At 40.5% G+C, this 14,786-nt stretch overlaps 1 protein-coding gene across 3 annotated transcripts in view; it reads right to left on the bottom strand.

Moving 5' to 3' along the window:
- eogt (EGF domain-specific O-linked N-acetylglucosamine (GlcNAc) transferase) overlaps positions 1–14,786 on the bottom strand; it is a 53,069-nt gene that overhangs the window by 30,698 nt on the left and 7,585 nt on the right. For all 3 annotated transcript variants that reach the window (XM_052017797.1, XM_052017796.1, XM_052017798.1), the window contains 3 exons: positions 9,562–9,778; positions 3,790–3,890; positions 404–512 (listed from right to left, as the gene is read on the bottom strand). In XM_052017797.1, coding sequence (XP_051873757.1) covers positions 404–512; positions 3,790–3,890; positions 9,562–9,778 — 427 coding nt within the window. The remainder of the gene's footprint in view (positions 1–403; positions 513–3,789; positions 3,891–9,561; positions 9,779–14,786) is intronic.

Raw genomic sequence — 14,786 nt, forward strand, 5'->3', positions numbered from 1 at the left:
TTTTCCAGGATAGAGGGGTTGTTCAGCAATAATTATCTCCAAGTAAAATCTCAGTTGCACCTCACTCAACAAGACTATAATTTTCAATAGCTTTTACAGCGCAGATGATGCACCAAAAGTTGAAGTTCACACTAAATCATTGATTCTTTCTTGTCTGGATTGGCAAAGTTGACAACATTGAACCTATGGTGACGCAGGGTATCACAGCCAATATTTTGTGGATTTTTGTCTTTAACTGTATATCTGTAGACACCAGAAGTGGCATTCAGTTACAAAAAATAATGATGGTAAATGCTGTTGGTTTTGCTGTCATTACAATCACAAACTCTGTGCCAGTATAAAAAGAAAGACATAGGATTATTTTCAAATTAAACAAATCAAAATGTAGATCAGAAAATCTTACTGATTTGACTGGTTCACACAATGTTTTCATCTCATGAAGCATTTCTTTAACATAACCAAAATCGCCCTGCTTCCAAAAAATCTCCTCTGCTCCTTCTATTGTATTGGCCCTGTAACAAGATATAAAATGAAAACCTAGTTTGTTAATATTCGGTTCTTCCATTTAATGGTTGAGCTGCAAATCCTCAATCTCATTTTTGGCTGCATAACAATAATGGCAATAAAGCTGGTTTTTATGTAGGTTCTGAACCTATATGTACATCTTGCACTTAGTTTCCATTATTTGATATGCCAAGAGCTCAAGATAAAGGTTTTGAACATTTATCTGTCATATTATTGGAACCAAAATTAAATTGGATCCCAGTGCATTTGAAAGTATAAATGTTTCAAGCACCAGCATACACAACATTCAAACAAATAACCACATGGTCTAATAGTGTGAAATACCATTTTAGAGAAGCTTGACCAGCATATTGAATCTATCTCACTTATTTTTTTATACATTGCTATAGCTCCTTACAAGATTTCTAAAAGTGTTGATTCAAACATCATGGAAACCATAGATGGAAACGAAAATGTGCAACACAGAAGTAATCAACTAGAAAGTAAGTAAATCAAATATATTGTCAGCTGTAGCTTAGAGGCCAGCACTCTCAACTCCAAGTCACAAAGACATGGATTCAAATAATAATTACTTAAATAAAGTTGATAGGGTTGATAAATGTTTAGAGCAGGAAAATTAGAACCTGGAAAATAGTGCCCGTGATGATGACATACATTTAGCTGGTATGCCTATACTTTATAGCATTCACTCCATACTGACACAGCCTCTATACTCCCATTCCTGTAAATCTGTGCTTTTCTCTTATGATTAAGGGCAGATATGAAGAAGCTATCTGAACAGGGGGCTATTAAATTAACAAACTGTGAAGGTGGAACATTTGCAGGCTGCACCATCCTGATTAAGGAGCTGGCTAGCTTGATCTGCATTCTGAAGAGTTGAATTTTTCCTTGAAAAAAATATTTCAAAGCAAAGAATTTTAAGTTGAGTGGTAAGAGCAAATAACCATGAATGCTTTAATGGCTGGAAAGAACACAAAGTACTGAGGGACTTAAAAAACAAGAGCTATTCATATAACATTCTGGTGCACTCCATACATCAACAGTTGCAGGATAGAGAAAATAACATGACAGAATCAACGGCTTGCCATTAGAATTGAACATGATGAAATAGTAAGTGTTTAATACAAAGGAATTAAATTAAGCTAACTAAGCCTATTAATAAACTGATACTATTAGAGACCTAGAAGAATGTAAAATGGCTAAGACAAAAGAGAACAACTTTAGCCAAACAACAAAAAGGATGATGCCCGAAAGTTTCACTTCAGTATGACGGCCTTCAGTTACCACAGTTCTATGTCAAAACTGGTCATAAGACACTAGCCAATACACGATGAGTGACAGCTGCTGCCAAAGAAAATGTGTTTCAAGAATACGTAATAAAACTCTCTTTCAGGTGAATAACCTTGACTGGCAAGATTCTAGCCCCTGAAGAACTTTCTTCAGGACAAGCAGACAGACAGATGACCTGCTTGCATTATTCATGTCAGCGGTCCAATAAAACCTCTATCAAATGGATCTGTCTACGTGGTTTCATGCCCATAATCAAAGTGCAAAACATTCCTACAATAAATAGCCTACACAAATTGATTCAAGATTACAGGTAGGAAGGGCAAGAGCACTGGTAGGGAAGCCTGTGTCTACCCAAAGCCAGGTAGCTTTGGTGATGGTGAGGCAGACAGATCACAGAGGCAGGGAGAGTGTAATTGGAGAGAGGGATTAGTGAATATGTCAAAAATCTCATATGGATGGGTAGGGGTTGGCGGAGCATGGGAATAAAGGTGGACAGGTGTGGCTGGGGAGAATCGAGGAAAGGGCTTTAACAGGATTGGCTTAGTGAGTTGCAGGGAAACACTGGAATATAAGCAGTGTTTAAGGCATTTATCTAATGAATCCAATCCTTGTGGTTTCCTTTTACGTGCTCTGATTTCAGAGGCCTTGGAAAACCCAGGTAACCTGAGTTTAAATTAGAAACTTTGTTAAAGTGGGAATGTGGATTCCCTTTAAGAGATCTTAATGACTTCCTGAGAGCTGACCGATCATCACTCCATCCAACCACACCATGCCATCAATCTTCTTGACTTAGTTAAAACCAGAAATGGTCAATTTTAAAGCATTTCAGGGTTGTGTTTAAAAAATGTCAACATTTAACTTCCCACCTAACACAAACACACCAAGCTTTAGGAGAGGTTTGGGAGAAAGCTGTTCAAATTTATCAGCAACTTTTACAGTTTATCCCTGAAAATCTAAACTCAATAATTATAGCACAATATTTACATCAATACTTAAAAGAAAAATTTTGACTTTGTCAAGCACTTCAACTGAAGCTAAATTAATAAAGAAAATACATCAATTACCATATGACATAGATGGAAGCCGTATAGCCCATCAAGTCTATGCTGATATACAAAGTGATCCCATTTCCCACTAATCTTTCATGTAAACTATTCTCTCCATATTTCTATCAATGCCCCCCAGATGCTATCACTCACCTTCACACGAGGAGCAATTTACAGTGGCCAATTAACCTACCAATACACACATCTTTGGGATGTGTGAGGAAGCTGGAATAGCGCCAGAGGAAACCTATGGGGTCACAGGGAGAACATACAAACTCCACACAGACAGTACAGGAGGTCAGGATTGAACCCAGTTTGCTTGAGCTGTGAGGCAGCAGCTCTACTAGCTGCGTCACTGTAGTGTTTTGCTGAGTTGCATTTATATCAATGCAAGCACTTGCACAGAAATCAAAAAAAATTTGTAAGAAACAAATCATAAATTAATTGTATTTTCAGTAATTACAATACTTAATTACATGTCATAAATCATCTACTGCAAGACAAAATTCCTAGGTTCCAATTAAGGGTTATAATGGACAGTTTACACTTCTGATAGAGAATTTCTTGAATTGTCATATTCAATGTCTTTGACATATTCAAAGCTTAAGTTCTCTATTAAATACTAACAACATTTCTAAATATTTGCAGCCAATCTTTTAGGAGAAAAACAACAAATGGTTACTGCAAATGAACACATTTCTAGGATAGAGCCATAAAATTAAGCTCCCAGTCCTGCTGACTCTTATTTTTGATAATTATACCTAATATTTCAAGAGATGATTAAGTTCTAAATTTAACTGATTAAATTATAATTGTATGGGTCGCACCATTAGTCAACAAACACGACGCATGTCAATTCTTTATTTGAATGAGACATAACTCCAAATTCATATACTGTTCTCTTTATTACCTTTGATGAGGGTCTTACCATCCTGAAGTAGCTTCAGAGCACACTGGGTAACTGAATCTGTATTCTGGCTTGCAATTCTTTTCATACCCCCAGCATGATTCCAGCTTGCTCAAGTGTTTCTGCAGCAAAAGCAGAATTAGCTTCATGTCTAATTTACACTTTCACCCAAATTACTGACTACTCATTCTTTACATAGAGTTTAAAATAATGATATTGTGCAGACATGTTAACAGAAGAACAAAATGTTTAGAAGTAGTATAATACAGAAAAAAATGTTGAATTAATGCTCTTATTCCTTCTAAAATTTACATTTTTGTTCTTAGCTTAAAAATACTTCCAAATGGTACTATTGATCAACTGAAATAATCCAAGTAATTAGTGATAACGAGTAAGATTTATAGTCTAGTGGTGATATAAATGTATTAAAATATTGGATACATTTTAAAAACTGATTTAGAGGCAACATGGTGGCATGGTCCAATAAATCACCACATTAGTGGGGCACAAATTCACTCAACATTCCCCAATTCTGTAAATCAACAATTTCAACCACCTCAATGTTGAAAAAATATCCAAGTACAGCTTAGGCATTTCTTAACATGGACAAATAAGTCAGTTGGATAATTATCCCTAGTTACTTTCACACAACGTTCAGTGCAACGTGGCTGGGGATGAGGATACATGATGACCATTTGCTGGATTCTTGAATACGGGATTGCAAAGTATTCATACACTCACTTTGTTTTTGAAAAAGACTATATTTTCAGACGGTTTACTCTATTTCCAATGTAAATGTACCAAAATTCTTAATCCTGCAGGGCTCTGATGACATTTTGTGTAGACCAATGGCTGATTGACTTAAAATTGTAGGTATTCTTCAGGATAAGGTGTTTTATGAGGACCAGGTGGTGCAAAAGAGACTGACTCAAAGGACTGCTCCGCGGGAATGTGGTCAGACCCAATCTTCTCACAGTAGAATCGCAACATGCAATGTAATTTGAGGTTTGTATATCTATGCAATCACAGACAAAACCGCCTTCAGAGTGAGGGCCATATTGGGTATGATATTTCCCTTCTTTTTCTGGCCACTTATGTATCAAGGTTCTGCAAACTTAATCCAATTTTGAGCTCCAGATGAACTGGAAAAGGTCACTTGTGATTTCTACAGTACAGTCGTAGGCATGGGCCACACCAGCACCAGGTACAACAACAGCGAGAGCATCTAGCACCTAATGATCAGGTTCTTTCCAGTGATCACCAAACAATACTGTGGCCTGTATACCAATTTTTTCTTTACTTTATCTATACACTCCACTCAGCATGCCCTGGCTCCTGTGACCATATTGCCAGCACGAAGGATCAGACTGACCAAAGAATATGATCTAGCATTTGCTGTGATTGATTTGGTCCCCTCCCACCCACCCCCGAGACCAATTCAAATTACAGGTGTGCACATCAATCTGCAAATTAACAGCGAGTCCAATCAGAAGTCAGTACAGGGAAGTTTGAGTGCCTCCACTGGCTGGGATTATCACCACTCTTGTGCCCACATTTTTTTTAATGGACTTGGGAAAAGGCTCACAGCTCAGTTTCCCAGGGGTGGGATCGTTTCCTTGAATTGTATTGTCGGTTTCGCCATTTCTTTCCATATTGTGCCTTTTCTTCTGCCAGCCTCCTTTGCTCCTCTTTAGAGGTTGTTCTGTGGGAACTCCAGGGACTGCTTACTGCTTTGGACATTGGCCCTCTTAGGTTTGCAGGGTTCTCCTTTCCTTCTCCAAGAAATCTAGCCCACCCCTGCTTCTGTGTCACTTTTGATTTGCTCTGCAGCCTTTGGACTGGGTTCAGTGGTGGTGGTTAGAGGTTCATACCATACTTGCCCCATGCTGCCTTGTTCTTCTGTTTTCCTCCTCCCCCCCGCCCCCTTTTCTCCTCTTCTTCCTGAACCCTAGTACTCATCATGATGGGTGACAGTGAGGATAGGAGTTTTGGTTTCTTTCAGAGCAACTGGAACTCTTCCCTTCATTCCTGAGTCTCCACCCATCTCATTGCCTGGGTACAGCTGCTTTTTTTTTGGTTTGGGCACCACACAGGTTGCAGCTTTTGGCTTCCTGGTAGTCAAAAGGTTGGTAGCCCTACTTTCTGCAGTTTCATTAGATGATCACTTCACAGGTATCCACTTCACATCCAGGTTTGCCACAGGACTGACACACCCTGGATTGATCCTGGTAAACCACGTAGTTGCAACTCATGCCAATGGAGAAACATGATGGTAAATGGATGGCATTGCCATCCTTTCCCCTCAGCTTGGCTTTAATGCTTCTCTTACTTGTCCATATGACATGCTTTTCCTTGATATCTATGCTTTTCTCTACCCCTTCAGTGTACCTCGTGAGGAATATTTGGACATCAAGAATAGGTACACGTACACTGAACATGTGGATGACTAGGACAGCCACTTTTTCTTGCAGGAGTGGGAAGAGAGCCGAAGCACTCAACAGTGACAATGTATTTCCTTACTCTTCTCCTCAAAAGAGTTCAGTGAACTCAAGCAGCCGGTCACTTTGCAGAAGAAGTTATGTTGAAGTACCCATTATAAGGGAAACCTTGCAGCACAATGATCTCCAGTCTGAAGCTGCCCACCACAAGCAGCAGCTTCTTCACAAAGATTCCTCACTCCCAAGGTGCTGCAGCTTAAGCAGACTTCACGTGAGCATGAACAGTGTCCTGCACACCATGGTCAAGTCAAATGGATCTCGTTAAAATAGAAGGTTAAGATTAGAATCCTTTCCCTGCTTCATAAGTACAGCTCCTGACAGACCCACCCAACCCCTGCAGATAATAGCCTCTCTCCTGCCAGGTATGAATAGAAAAATGAAATCACATTTGGTCTCATTTTGTGCTAAATTGATTTGTGATCAGGTGGTAAAACAGATATTATAATTGGCCGTTGGGACCTTGTTAACGCAAGGCTGTCAAACCTGATAATAATATGATGGCAATCAAATAGCCTGCGGACAGCGGAAATCTGAAAGAGAAACAGAAAATGCAAAAACAGAAACATTCTCTTTCTGGGCAATGCTACCTGACCTGCTGAATAGTTCTAGCATTGTCTGACAGTATGATGATCCCGCCCCCCCTCCCACCCCCACTCCAGCAGGTGCTAATAAATGAGAATTAGGAGAAGGATTGTACTCAGCAAAGATGGATCTGTTGCAGAGTCTAAATTTTTTAGAATTGGACACAAAAAATTGTCACTTGGACAAATGATGTTTTATCTTTCATAAACAGAACCAAAGAATAGTTGCAGCACGGAAAGAGCCATTGCACTCTTCAAATCCTTACTAGCTCCATGTAAGAGGACTCCAGCTAGTTCTACTCTCTACTTTTCCTCCATTGCCCTGCAAGTTCTTTCCTTTCAGATATTTACCCAGATCCATTCAGAATGTGACAATTATCTACCTCCACAGCATACTTGTCAGTATATCCCAGATCCTAACAAACTTGCTGTGTAAAAAGATTTATCTTCATGTTTATTTCATATCTTTATCAATCACCTTACTTCTATATTCCCTATTTCTTGACCCACCTGCCAATGGGAACTTCCTAGCTATTCTATTATGTAGACCCTTCATGATTTATAAGTACCTTTATTGGATTCCTTGTAACCTCCTCTGCTCCAAGAAAAACAACTCCAGTTTCTCTATTCACATAACCAAAGCCCCTCAAGCCTGGCAACACTTTAGTATTTCTCTTCTGCAATCCCTCCAAAATCTTTAAATCTTTCCTGAAGTATGGCACTCAGAACTGGACACAATAGTCCAATTCTATTTTCCATTTATTCAGTTTTTGGGATCTAATGTCACCAGCAGGGCCAGCGTTTATTGGCCATTCCTAATTGCCCTCGAGAAGTTGATGATGAGCTAACTTCTTGATCCACTACAGTCCTTCTAGTGAAGGTATTCACTAAGTGCTTTTGGGAAGTGTGTTCCAGGATTTATACATGGCAAGGATGTAGGAATGGCAATATATTTTCAAGTCAAGATGGTGTGCAACTTGGGGAGGAACCTGCAGGTGGTGGAGTTCCCTTACACCTGAACCCATTGCTTTTCTTGGTTGCTGAGGTCACTGATTGGGAGGTCCTGTAAGAGTTAGCTAACAGACTAAATGCAGCATATTTTGGGGATGGTAAACACTGTGCCAGTGGTGGATGGAATGAGTGTTTAGATTTTGGATTGGGTACCTATAAAACATGTTGCTTTGTCAATGGATGGCATTGAGCTTCATGAGTATCACTGGAGGCACACTCATCCAGTCATGTGGAGAGTATTTCATCACACTCCTTCCAATGTTCCCTCCAGATGGATAAACTGTGGCCAAACTAATGTTTTATAAAGTTTAATTATCACTTACTTGCTCTTGAACTCTCTACATATTTTATATAAAGTATAAATGTTATTTAAGCTGCTCTACAGATCGACAGATTAATCATTGATATTCGGATCACTGGTTAAAAGACCTGTGATCATAAACAAGGCTTGCTGTAACAAATATGTTTATTTCTGAAAATTAATTTGTCTCACATGAATTGCTTTAATGTTTATGACATTAATTTAAAAATGTATTCCTTGGACTGCAAGATATAAGAAATTAATTGGGACCACGATTCTCAATATTGTTTCTCATTATTGGTTCTATAAGACATTGCTAACCTGAGGACCTTTCTGAGGAAAGAGCCATTTTTTTTTTGTTTTAAATAATAAACTCTTATCTTCTTCCATAACTTAAAAGGGCTACAAGGCTAGCTTCTAAGATTGATTACCCTGACAGAAATTATCTGTCAGTCAATCCATTTTGAGCTTTGTTCAATTGCCTTCAGGATCAAGGATGAATTTTGCAAAGCTTTGCCTCAAGGTGGTAGGTATATTGAATGGTATCAATGACAGGATTCATCTCCTGAAAGAACTGAAACATTGCAACATAGACAATAAATTTCATGGGAATCAGTAGTTCACTGGTCCTTTAACCAAGGAACCATTCTTCAAATATAATGCATGATCATAGGTTTTCAAAATGACTTTCCAAATCCCTCATGATTCATGAACTTAGTTATCAGATTTCTGTATTTTTCAGATAATAAGCAAATCATTTCAGTTGATGCATACCAATAAATACACTTTTGAAAATGCCTCTCATTTTAGTAGCACACACTATCCTTTACAATTTAAGATAAGAGTGCCACAGGTCACAGAACAATTTCATGTTATTCCTTCTGACTGCATCAGCTTTGGAAGGGAGGCCTGCTTGTGCACTTTTGCCCTTTATACTCAGTTAGGAGCCAATCTCTACAGACATGCCTAGTTCTAAAGATTTAAATAAAATGCATGAAACCAAAATTTGTGCTTAGATAACGAAAACCAGGAATCTTACCTTGATGCCAAACCCATATTGTTGTGGGAACATCACTCCCTTTTTTTTCCACTGTATTTGCCCATAAATTGAAACTAGATTTCTGTATCTGTAGTAAGCATAATGCTTTCAAAATGATATAATATATGCAGGAGTTCTTAAGCATGTTTCAATGTTTGCAGCGAGTTCTTAAACTTAAATGGTTATAAAAACAACAACCTGTGATAGAAAAACTATTCTGCAAAGAATTATAACCAAGCACCCACATTCCATCAGTCCTTACTATTAATGTATTGCACCCCTATGGGAAAACTTTTAAAAGTTTTAAAAATACTGCACTGGTTATTTCTTATCACAAAGTGCACAGAATAAGCTTAAACCTACCTTAAATGGACAGAGGGAGTCTTTCTCACAACTAACAGCTATATGTATGTTATTGTGTAGAAAATAAGGAATATGTTCATCAGGCAATCGAATGTTATTGTACAAAGGCCTTTCTTTGGCACTATCCACATTGCTTTGGCCTTCCAGTCCAAAGCCTCCAGCTGGTTCCATTGCAAACTGAAGTAGCATTAATATCATGACTGAATAGATGGTAGACCTATGAGAGAAAAACGTAAAGTCCTAATAGATTTCTATTAGTGGCTTTGCAGCAGAGAATGATCCAACTATTTCAATAAGTTTATTGAATAAAACAAGGAAAACAACTTTGATGCCATAGAATGTTTTTTTTTGCTGAAAAGGTGCTCCAAAATTTCAAATTATTTTTATGTAAACAGTGATACTAAAATATGGTTCACTGATGCAGCTTCTTTCTCTTGTAATAAATGAAATCACTGCTGCAGATTGTGATTTAATCTTATCTTTAAAATGAGATGTAGAAATAATGACAAGAGATTAACAGACATCTGCCCCATTCAAACCTGTGCTTAACCAGCTAGAGGTAATAATCAATTTTATATCTACATGACCTACATGAGATGTAAATCCTGGAACAAAACAAGTGACTGTACATCTGTCTCGAATGTATTAATCAATTACCATCAAATACAGCTCCAAGCGTGACAACTGCTTCAGACACTGTCATTTTATAGTATCCAGTTAGGTTACTAGTCTCAAAATGACCACATGATATGACACAGTAAGAATTACCATAACTAATCAGACCTTGGGCCAGAGGCCAGGTAATCCTGAGTGAAAACAAAGAAATTTCCAAGCTGCAGAAGACCATAAGGCAACCTTATCTCTTCTTTCTGGCAGCTGTATCCAATAACGTATTTCTCTTCAAGCCACTTGCATCTCATTGTCTTAAATTAATCACCATAGATAACAGATTGTTAAAATTCCTGGGACCTCCCGCTGGCCTCTTACCCTCATTGATAACTACCAACAGAACATTGAAAACATTGAGACAGTCACTGTCCTTACTCACACTGACTTCAACCCCCTGTGAATGTGCAGCACTCTGCTCACAAAGGACCAATCCCAATACTGTCACCAACAACAACAACAGCACATCCCTTCCAGATGAACTTAACACATTCTATGCGCGTTTTGAACAGAAGGGAAGTGGATTGTCACCATCCACCCTGACAGCCACCAATGAAGCTGAACATGTGATCACAGTGGAGGACGTAAGATCAGTCTTCCGGAGAGTGAACACGAGGAAAGCACCTGGCCCAGATGGTGTCCCTGGCCGTGTGCTCAGATCTTGTGCTGATCAGCTGGCAGAAGTATTTGCGGACATATTTAACCTCTCCCTGCTTCAAGCTCAGGTTCCCACCTGTTTTAAGAAGGCCACCATCATCCTAGTACCAAAGAAAAGCAAGGTAACATGCCTCAATGACTACCGACCAGTGGATCTCACATCCACCACCATGAAGTGCTTTGAGAGGTTGGTCATGGCATGCATCAACTCTAGCCTACCAGACAACCTGGACCCATTGCAATTCGCCTATCGCCAAAACAGGTCTACAGCGGATGCCATCTCCCTGGCCCTACACTCAGCTCTGGAGCATCTGGACAGTAAAGACACCTATGTTAGACTATTGTTTATTGACTACAGCTTTGCTTTCAATACAATAATCCCAAGCAAGCTTGTCACCAAACTCCGAGACCTAGGACTCAACACCTCCCTCTGTAACTGGATCCTTGACTTTCTAACAAACAGACTGCAATCAGTGAGGATAGGCAGCAATACCTCCGGCACGATTATCCTCAACACTGGTGCCCCACAAGGCTGCATCCTCAGCCCTCTACTCCCTATACACTCATGACTGTGTGGCCAGATTCTGCTCTAACTCCATCTACAAGCTTGCAGATGATACCACCGTTGTAGGCCGTATCTCAAACAGCGATGAGTCGGAGTACAGGAAGGAGAAAGAGAGCTTAGTAGAATGGTGTCATGACAACAACCTTTCCCTCAATGTCAACAAAACAAAAGAGCTGGTCATTGACTTCAGGAAAGGGGGCGGTGTACATGCACCTGTCTACATCAATAGTGCTGAGAGCGAGAGGGTTGAGAGCTTCAAGTTCCTGGGAGTGAACATCACCAACAGCCTGTCCTGATCAAATCACGTAGAAGCCATGGCCAAGAAAGCTCACCAGCACCTCTACTTCCTCAGGAGGCTAAAGAAATTTGGTTTGTCCCCTTTAACTCTCACCAGCTTTTACAGATGCACCATAGAAAGCATCCTATCTGGATGTATCACGGCTTGGTATGGCAACTGCTCTGCCCAGGAGTGCAAGAAACTGCAGAGTTGTGGGCACTGCCCAGCGCATTACGGACACCAGCCTCCTCTCCTTGGACTCTGTCTTTACCTCTCACTGTCTTGGTGAAGCAGCCAGCATAATCAAAGACCCCACCCACCCAGGACATTCTCTCTTCTCTCCTCTTCCATTGGGTAGAAGATACAGGAGCCTGAAGGCACGTACCACCAGACTTAAGGACAGCTTCTACCCCACTGTGATAAGACTATTGAACAGTTCCCTTATACAATTAAGATGGACTATGACTTCATGATCTACCTTGTTGTGACTTCGCACCTTATTGCACTGCAATTTCTCTGTAGCTGTGACACTTTACTCTCTACTGTTATTCTTTTTACCTGTACTGCATCAATGCACTCTGTACTGACTCAATGTAACTGCACTGTGTAATGAATTGACCTGTATGATCGGTTTGTAAGACAAGCTTTTCACTGTACCTCAGTACAAGTGACAATAATAAACCAATATCAATACCAACAACAACAAAAGAGGCACTATTGTTTTTGGTAGAGGTGTATATAAGCTCTCTAACACATCCATATACTTTCCTCTGGTGCACAACTCCAACACTAAACATCAGGCCACTGTCTCTCGGACAGTCAAGAAACTCGTTTCCTTTGGAGATCTTCCCTCCATAAACTCCAACCTCTTAGATCCCCAACCAGGCACAGCCCACTTCTACCTCCTCTCCAAGATCCACAAGCAGGACTCTCCTTTTAAAACAATTGTTTCAGCCTGTTTTTGTCCCACAGGGCTTATTTCTTCCCACGATGTGTATTGTGGAGGGTCATGGCTGTTACGTGACAGCACTGCCCCTACTTGGTCAGAAGACACACTACTGCCAATCAAGGTTTGGCCCCGCCCCACGGCGCATACCTGACCCTTGGCCTTTGTGATCGATTAGTCCTTGCTGGCACCGGGACATTAGCCTTTTTAAATTACCTGGGCTGGACCCCCCAGCCACCCAGCACTATAAAGAGTGCCACATGTGCTCGGCTCTCTCTTTTTTGTCTCCGAGGGATGATACTGCTTCGCTCCAGGCCGAGCGCTGTGAAACGGCGCTGGAGAAATCGTTGGTGAGGTTTGCACTGTTGAAAGGGGTGGGAGCATTTTAGTTAGTATCCCTGGTAGCATAGAGCCGTGCTTGCACTGAGTCAAGGGGTGGCGGGTATCGTATTGTTTTTCCTTGATTGTCTGTACCTAGTTCGTTGTGTGTGTGTGTGTGTGTGTGTGTGTGTGTGTGTGTGTGTGTGTGTGTGTGTGTGTGTGTGTGTGTATTTTACCCCTGTTTCGGTTTCCCCACACTTGCTTATAAACTGTGCGCATGTGTTATTCCTGTTACCCTTTCCCTTCGTTTGTCTTTTGTAAATAAATCATTTATCTCTAACTCTGTGTTCAGAGTCCTTGCCTCTGAGACCCTGAACCTTGTTTCACAACACCTTGATTCTACCCTTTGTTCACTTGTCCAGTTTCTTCCTATTTGCATCGTCACCTTTGATGCTCCCCGTCACATCAATGGGTTTGCAGTTTGCTGGTCTCACCAGGACATCCAATCCCTTTGCACTTCCCCCCATACCAGGATGCTCTGAAGATTTCCATGATTCTTTCTTGACCGGACTCGAACCAGAGCCCCTCTTGTTTTCACACTGAACAATTTCACCTTCAACTCCACTCACTTCCTATGAATCACAGGCATGAGTAGGGAACCCTCTTGGGTCCAACCAGAAAAAACAGAAAATGCTAGAAATACTCAGCAAGCCAAGCAGCATCAGTTCTGATGAAAGTTAGCCCAGTTTCTCTCTCTATAGCAATTCCAGCTTTTATTTTGAATTTTCATCATCAGCAGTAATTTCTGTGCTTTTTATTGAACTTGTGTTTTCAAGCTACGTCTGCCTCTTTGTGAGGCAAGTGGGCCAGTCCTTGTTTCCATCAGACTAAGGTCCCTCAATTCTATTTCCAGTTCATTGGTGCTGCTTCTTGCTCTTCCACGGAACTCAAATCCCCTTCGTTGCCAACTTTGTCACTTTCAATTGGCCCACCTTCGACTCCTGGGGACACGAGACTGCTTATCAAGAGACTGCAGATGCTGGAACCTGAGGCAGGGTCCTGATCCTGATGTAGGGTCTTGACTTGAAACGTCAACAATTCCTTTCCACCCACAAATGCTGCTCGACCCACTGATTGTTTGTTGCAGCTTTGACTCTTCCCTTCCCTTTCTCAGCTTCTTTATCCACATCTCAGGGGTTACATTAGTGACCAACATCTATTACAAGTTCAGAGAGTCCCACAGATATCTTGACTACAAGTCATCCCTCCCTGTTTTCTATAATGAATCGATTGCATTCCCTCAATTACTCCAGTTCCATCATAACTGTTCTGATGATACTTTGGACAGTAGTTCTTCCAAGATATCTCTTATTTCCTTAATGGTGACCTACTTTCTATCATACTTGTGCTCACCTGCCACCCCACCAGCCTCCACATTCAACAGACCACCCTACATAATTTCCACCACCTTCAACACGCTGCGACTGTCATACACATCTTCCCCTCCTTTCCCAACATTCAAAAAGGACCATTCCCTCTGGGATTCCCTGGTTCTCTGCCAGCACTTATCCATATGTGAGATGCAACATCTGCCCTTTTACCCTTTTCCTTCCCATCATCCAGTGATGCAAACATTCCTTCCAGGTGAAGAAACAACTCACGTATACTTTATCCATTTTAATGTACTGTATTCGACAATCACAATGTGATCTCTCTACAACCGAGAAACCAAACCCAAAAATGATGACCACATTGTAACACATCTGTTTGGTTCACAAGAGAAACCCTGAGCT

Source organism: Pristis pectinata, chromosome 6, assembly GCF_009764475.1.
Source record: "Pristis pectinata isolate sPriPec2 chromosome 6, sPriPec2.1.pri, whole genome shotgun sequence".
Taxonomy (NCBI): Eukaryota; Metazoa; Chordata; class Chondrichthyes; order Rhinopristiformes; family Pristidae; genus Pristis; species Pristis pectinata.